Genomic DNA, 7,720 nt, shown 5'->3' with positions numbered 1-7,720 from the left:
CGACAGACTATGCAGCTGCTTTGAAAATCCCAGCAAGGCATAAAATGCGCACTGCTCACTCATTTTCTGCCATTTCATTTGTAGTCCCGGGCTTATAGTGTTGGACCTGTACAAGCTGCTAAAATTAAGTACTATATAGCCTACTTTCTGACAGGTTGACCAATTCAATAATACATTAATTATTGAATTGTTTTACAATGAGTTTCTGAAATTTCACTCAGTCCCCACTTAGAAGGACAATTAGCAGCACGTCAAGTATAAGGAAACTGCTTCTGCAAAAAGAGAAAAAAAATAATACAGCTATCGTACTTGGCAGGAAAGTATATTATTCGTTCGAAAATGTGTTGCCTTTTCGTTGAAAGACATTCCTGCCGATGTGTGTCATTCTGCATTTACATGCCGATCCGCAGGACACCATCAGGCTGTTCAACGGAACACCATACACCCTAACCTAACCATACGCTGAACGTCCCCAGTGTTTACTCGGTCACGCGCAGTTGACTTGTCAGCTTCTGCGCTGCAGCCGGTTTAGTTTACAAGTGAACTTGTGAGACCTGGTGGAGATATTTCGGGCTGGTGGGGGGGGAGCTGACGTTTCATGCGACATTTATTTAGTAGGTAGGTGGTGCTGCAATGCGAGCCTGACTGGGCTGCTTACCGAATAAAACTTCGGATTGGGGAAAAAACCGACATATTACCGTCTCACATGACATATTACAAACCAGGAGAGTGGCCCTAAAATGGCATATCCACAGTATAGTGCTCCCCCGGATCAGAGATTTCTGTGGGATATATTTCGGAGGTAAGAGAAAACATACTTGCGTATTTACCGTGAGCTGACACTAACACCGTCGCATTACTGCAGAAACTAACGGCGTGTAACAGAATCCCGCAGTCTGGTGATTTAGCTACGGTGGTGGCGCTAAGCGGAACGCGATCCCCGCTTTCTAAACTTTACAGTCCCCCGGTTATAAACGGCGGAATACGGTCACGTGGTCCTTCCAGGACGTTTTTATGCTCACTGTGCACAATGAGAAATGCTTGACAGATCGGGGCGGGGGATTCTGGCTACGGCAGCTTGGTTCATTTCCTAAATATGCGCTTAATCAAAGGGACTCGTTGGGCAGCGGCCGGAGCGGCAGCGCTCCCCTGGGCGCCCGAAAGTGACAGGCGCTGCGCCCGCAGCCGCTTTCGTCCCTATATATTAGTTCGCTACTTTAAATAAAGTTGTTTACGCTCTGCCAGTTTTAGTGCCAGTATTTGTCAGTGAAATGGATGGGTGAATCACAATGTGGCATTTTAACATGCACGAGCACGCAGTTTTAGTGTCGTTGCACAAAAAGTAGAAGCTTGGGTTATTTGTCGTGCAGAATGACGCCGAATATTTGCGAATATTTGTAATGGCGTTGCTGTGGTTTTCCTTGATGTTTCATATTGTTTAAACTACTTAAACGATTGTTTCTACATAAGCTGGCTAACATAAAAGAATTGCAGTTCAGTATAATATTCGGGATCTCTTGTTATAGTCACCGTGAACTGAACAACTGGTTGGATGATAGATATGGATGTGCTTGACTGAAAACATATCTTTGTACATATAAAGTACGGCATGAATCTGTACTCCTGTGATTGGGTCTAGAAGACTTCCCGGAATGTATCGACCAAATGCATTTGTTGGTGAAAATGCATTAATTTTCACCAACAAGATCATTTGTTTGCAATGAATTCATTAACTTGACATTTCTCATGTATTGCAACAGTGTGCTTAGGCTCAAAACGTGATCAAAACATGGAAATAAAAAAGATCCAGCTGGCTTTTCAGTTATATTCTCGTTAAATTGTAATTAAACGAGTCATATTGGAGCCGTAACGTAGTTTTACATTGATGTTGCTCTGGGTTGTTTTTAACTTGACACTCGACCTGCTGCTCGCAGAGTGGATAAAGACCAGAGCGGCTCCATCTCGGAGACGGAGCTCCAGCAGGCTCTGTCAAACGGTAAGCGAGCTCCCGCGCCTCCTCCGCGCTTCCCCGCGAACGGGACACGAGCTCCCGCGCCTCCTCCGCGCTTCCCCGCCAACGGGACATACCGTATCCTCTGCCCTGCCATGCCTGCTGTTACACATACCAGGTTAGGCCGAGCACCACAAGAAGTGGGGCTCTGTCTTTTACAATCCCACATTACAGTGATGTAGTCTCTCTGTGCATGACGTATTCTAGCCTTTGTTATAGTTGGTCTCAGTACTGTCGTTGGGTCCTGGAACTTATAAAATACTCTGCTTACATATTTGTGGTGAGGCGCCCTTCATGCGTAAGCAATTAAATTTAAATTAAAGAAGGTACACAAAGCGCTTCTATGAAGCGACCCTATATAAATTAATTATAAATATATATAAATATATCGGTTCCTCAGTGATGACTGACGTTGCCAGTATTTCAGTCCCTCTCACGCAGTACGCAGGCCAGTAGACAGATTCCCTGCTGTGGAACGTTCCCTGCTGTTGCTGCATGGGTGTGCAGTAGCACACTTTGACAGGTACATCAGTTTGTCTCAGGGTCCGCATGGCCTCCATTTTCCCCTTCTGTGCTGAGAGCGCCACCCTGTGTTTGGGGGTGGCTGTCAACCAGGGCATGTGCTGAAAGTGCAGGGAGCAGAAAGTGTAGGTGCTGCCCCCAACTGGCCGGGCAGAGGCAGCCCTGGTTTTTCCTCTCCTGACCGGCAGTGTTTGTTTTGGATGGTCAGTGTATCCATGACAACCTCGGGGCTGCCAGAGTGAGAATGTTTGGGGCATAAGGGATCTTTGTGTACCCGGGTCGCTCCAGGGATGGGACGTTGTTTCTTATGACCTTGATTTTCTGTCTGGGGATCGTCAGCCGGTGCCTCCCGATTGGCTGGCGGACCTCAGCAGGCTTTGGAGCTGCCGTCCGCTATGACCCAGCCTCCTCGATTTGGCTTTAGGTTAGCAGGCTGGGCTGTGCTTGGTCTGACCAGGAAGAGGAATACAAACGTACAGAGGATGTCGTATAACACTTCATATCTAATCTTTTGCTTTTCTTCTTCCCTTTTTTATAGGTACATGGACACCTTTCAATCCTGTGACTGTACATTCAATTATATGTAAGTCTGCTTTGCCCTTATTTCATGGCCTCCTGCAGCATTTCGAGGTTCTTCTCATACGCTCATATTGCACATATAGATTTTTTCCCCAGACATAAATATAGTTGCCATATGGTGCTAAGTGGTTTTCTCCAGAGACCCAGAAACACGTGGAAAGTTCCGGAGTGCTGCCCCCGGAGGACAGTGGCAGTTAGAAAAGCGCTGGTGATTTAGATTAACTTGTGCTTCACAAACACTGTGGTACTTGTGGTTCCAAAATAACGAAACTCTCAGCAGCAAAGAGTGCTTGACGTTTATTTGTTCGTGATCAAAGGAATCAGCTTTGAATCTGTGGCCAAACCATTAAGGAAAAGAGACCCTAAGCATGCCAGTGGCTGTGGTGGCGGAGTGTTTATGCTCTGGCACTGCAGTCTCCCAGGCCCAGGGCTGCGGGTTCAAATCCCAGCCCTGCTCTGTGCGGGTGTGGCCCGCATGTTCTCCACAGTCCAGACAGTGCTTCATTTCACTGACCCACAGTCTCATTGTGTGTCCGTACGTGACCTATGTTGGCCCCTGCCTTGTAAAAATAATACTTTAGATCAGGATTATTCAAATCACGGTCCTCGAGGTCTGAGCCCTGCTGGTTTTCCAGCCTTCCTTTACCTGTCAGTCAAGTGTGAAGCCTCTGACCAATCAGAATCAGTAATTATTAAACTAACTACCTGGGAGAACTGAAAACAAGGCCTGGATTTGGAATCGAGGTCCAGATTTGAAGAGCCCTGCTTTAGATAGTTATTGTCTCGGGTCAAATGATTTTATTAGGCTTTAACAATCATATTAATTACTGAATGTGTTTTCCTACACATAGATTACATGAAAATCATGTTTTCCCCAATGGTTAAATACGACTGCTTTGCATGCACTTGTAGTCGCACAGTGCATGTAATGCTGTAAAGAAAATGAACTGTTTGGGTCGAATATGGCTTTTTAAGTTAATAGCAGCTGATTTTTCTTTTTCTTCATTTCAAAGCCATGTTTGACAGGGACAACAAAGGCGGCGTGAACTTTAACGAGTTTGCTGGTGTTTGGAAGTACATTAACGACTGGCAGAACATATTCCGCACCTATGATAGAGACAACTCAGGCTTCATCGACAAGGAGGAGCTGAAGCAGGCCCTCACTGGCTTTGGTGAGTATCCTGCACCCCTGTATTTATTTAGGGTTGCCCCAGTTTCCCGTCTCATCCATCCATCCATCCATGTGTTTCTCTCTGTGAAGGGTACCAGCTCTCAGATCAGTTCTACGGGGCCTCTGTGTTTCTCTCTATGAAGGGTACCGGCTCTCAGATCAGTTCAACGGGGCCTCTGTGTTTCTCTCTATGAAGGGTACCGGCTCTCAGATCAGTTCTACGGGGCGCTCATTGACAAGTTTGACAGGCAGAGGAGCGGCCAGGTGGCCTTCGACGACTTCATCCAGTGCTGTATAGTGCTGCAGGTAAGGAAGATCTCCTGCCATGGAAGCGTGGAGAAAAACATCTTCTCAGTAGGACAGCAGTTAATCAGAAATGTCACGGTTTCCTCAGAGGCTGACAGATGTGTTCCGGAGGTACGACACAGATCAAGATGGCTGGATTCTCATTTCCTATGAGCAGTATTTGTCCATGATCTTCAGCATTGCCTAGTGAATTAGGACACCGGGCTGCTCTGGAAAGCAAAACCTTCCAAACTGTCTTCTCACTCAGGAGTGTGAACAGACTGTGTATCGTTCTGCGGCGGAAAACCAGGAATACAAGTGACATGCATGTTCATTGTGTACGAATTAATTACATCATAAACAACATTTTAAGCACAGATTTCATGTGCATTTGATAAAGACATGAATCTTGTAATTATAGTAATTACAGACCCTGGTTTTATTGTAAGAAAGGTTTGTGTTTTTACAGGCAGACGTTTAGACACATAAATGCTTTTTGTTCCTTTTTGCAGAATATTTATACTAACATATATTTTTTTTCCCGGAAACAGGAACATTTTGTATCATCTCAAAAGAGGCCATGTTTTGTTGTATAGCAGCTACCTGTGCAAAGTTCCTGAGAACTTTAAAAAACTTGCTTAGCATCAGTCCTTGGTTTTTCCTGAGGCTGCGGCGTGTGGCTTTAAGCAGTGTTAGTATTCAGCACAATTAGGAATTAACTCGGCTCGAGTACTTTAAGTGTGCAGCTACAAGCTCACAAGCACGTTAACAGTTCTGCAGTTGTAGGTGCGCCTGAATTAAGACGCATCATCAATGATGGTTTGCAATAGAAGCAGGGCAGTTTGTCACTTATATAAAAATAGTGCATTTTTCAGCTTCATACTGCGAAGGCTTGTTTGAATGAAAATCCTTGCAGAGCGCATTTGTAATTTAACCTTGCAGCATTGTATTGTGTCCCTGTTTACAATAATTGTGCCACATTACTGAATTTGCACTTTAAAGGTGCAATGCATCTTATTTTACAGTAGAGGGCAGCAAATTGCTTTATTTTTGTGATGACAAATCACGCAACCTTTAAATGTACTGGAAACAAAATAACGAAACTAATCAATCAATAGATTTTCTTCTTTGTGTACATGGTGGTTTATTATTTGTATGAGTAATACTTAACTGTGCATTAACTGTCTAAATATATGTGCAGTTTATACACATAGTTCAGATCATTAAAGACATTTTTATAGTAAAGTGTTTTTTAAATTATGGCCAGATATACTTAATACTTATTAAGCATATTTTTTACAAAATAACTTCTAACACTCAGGTATATTGTGGTACTATTTGTAACGTTAGTTTTATGCGTGTGATGTGGTCTCCTTACAGGCTGGTGAGGTGATGCCAGATACAAGCAGTCTTACCTCTGGCTTCCACACAGAACTCAATGATCTGCTTTGTTTATCTTCAGCGCCGCTTTAGTTTACACTGTCGTGCTGTGATGCATGGATGTGGGCGAATCATTGAGATGGGATAAAGTCTGACTACGGGAGAACAGTGAAATGCCGATGTTATGCTGCAGCTCACTCTCCATTGAGTTTGAGTCACTGTTACTATAAAAACTTGCCTTTATAAAAATTTTGACTGTAAAGGACATGGAGCAGTTCGACTGAAACTATTGCCTCCGCCTCGCTGTCCCAGAAGCTCTGCTGATGTGACTTCAATCACAGCGAAGCCAGCTGCTTCCCATTTAATGTTTCAAGTGCACTGCAGTAAAATAATATCCAAATGTAACTGGAGTTTTGGTGTGGTTTTCTTTGTCTCTGCCCTCACTAAGTACACAAGTGTGCTGTTCTGCCCCCTGCATTTCCGCAACCACTCCTGCCAGCGGAGCCCTTCGGCTGTTAAAAATGACGGATGAGGAGGGGCAGCTCCGCTGCAGCCAAACCAGCACCCCCCCCCCCCAAGAAGCTTTCGCTCCCGTCTCCCTCAGCTGAGCTGTCTGTCATGGTAGCTGCTTCCGTCTTCAGCAGTATAAGTGGGAGGTGTTATTAGTATCGCAGCAGAATGTCGCTCATCGTGCTGCTGCTGATAACCCTCTCCTCGTAACCCCCCCCCCTTCAGCCAGCATTCTCTCGGCCTGTGAGGGGGGCTCGCAGAACACGAAAATAGGACTCTGTACGAGACCAAGGCTGTCCGCCAAAAGTAACAAGCTCCATTCATGTGGAATTTCCCTCCGCTGTCCAGCATGGATTTATGCTCCATCCGTCAGCATCTGTCAAGGCTTTCATTGTGGACCTTATCTAGCTGCCGCAACCAGTACTGTTCTGCTGGGATGTGGTGGGAGAACTGGACGTGACTGGCACTGGTGATGCCGGCGGGAGAACTGGACGTGACTGGCACTGGTGATGCCGGCGGGAGAGCTGGACGTGACTGGCACTGGTGATGCCGGCGGGAGAACTGGACGTGACTGGCACTGGTGATGCCGGCGGGAGAACTGGACGTGACTGGCACTGGTGATGCCGGCGGGAGAACTGGACGTGACTGGCACTGGTGATGCCGGCGGGAGAGCTGGACGTGACTGGCACTGGTGATGCCGGCGGGAGAACTGGACGTGACTGGCACTGGTGATGCCGGCGGGAGAGCTGGACGTGACTGGCACTGGTGATGCCGGCGGGAGAGCTGGACGTGACTGGCACTGGTGATGCCGGCGGGAGAGCTGGACGTGACTGGCACTGGTGATGCCGGCGGGAGAGCTGGACGTGACTGGCACTGGTGATGCCGGCGGCTCCCTCACTGCGGGCCCGAATGACGGGCACTGCCCCCGAGACAGGAGGAAGGGCAGGACAGGCTCTGCTGTTATACACTAGAGCAAAGTAATTAATCTGAGACAAGGGGGTGAGGAGTGGCTCTGAGGGCTAAGTCTCTGTGCCCATGATCGGAAGGTTGCTGGTTTGAGCCCCAACCTCAGCAAATCAGTCACGTGCCCATGACCCGTGAGTAAGGCTCTTAACCCCCATCTCCAGAGGTGCCACACACTGTCTGAGCCTGTGCTGTGAGAGCAGGATGGGGTTAGCAGAAAGAAGAATTCCAAATGTACCTATACTGATGCAAATCATTTACCATTTTGTCACTGTAGTAAAAATATGACGCATCTACAG

The 7,720-nt window shown here is 46.6% G+C and overlaps 1 protein-coding gene across 2 annotated transcripts; it reads left to right on the top strand.

Moving 5' to 3' along the window:
• Positions 1–478: 478 nt before the first annotated feature.
• On the top strand, positions 479–6,353 carry LOC111851403 (programmed cell death protein 6-like). 2 transcript variants are annotated; one of them, XM_023826307.2, is made up of 6 exons: positions 479–802; positions 1,935–1,996; positions 3,072–3,116; positions 4,126–4,284; positions 4,427–4,589; positions 4,678–6,353. In XM_023826307.2, exons 1-5 carry the CDS (start codon positions 741–743, stop codon positions 4,579–4,581), a joined length of 483 nt encoding a protein of 160 aa, XP_023682075.2. In that variant the 5' UTR covers positions 479–740; the 3' UTR covers positions 4,582–4,589; positions 4,678–6,353. The 2 variants fall into 2 exon arrangements, with proteins under 2 accessions (XP_023682075.2, XP_072567128.1); XM_072711027.1 differs by having other exon boundaries at positions 492–802; positions 4,480–4,589.
• Positions 6,354–7,720: the final 1,367 nt, after the last annotated feature.

Source organism: Paramormyrops kingsleyae, chromosome 4, assembly GCF_048594095.1.
Source record: "Paramormyrops kingsleyae isolate MSU_618 chromosome 4, PKINGS_0.4, whole genome shotgun sequence".
NCBI lineage: Eukaryota > Metazoa > Chordata > Actinopteri > Osteoglossiformes > Mormyridae > Paramormyrops > Paramormyrops kingsleyae.
This window is presented reverse-complemented; position numbering and strand designations above follow the sequence as displayed.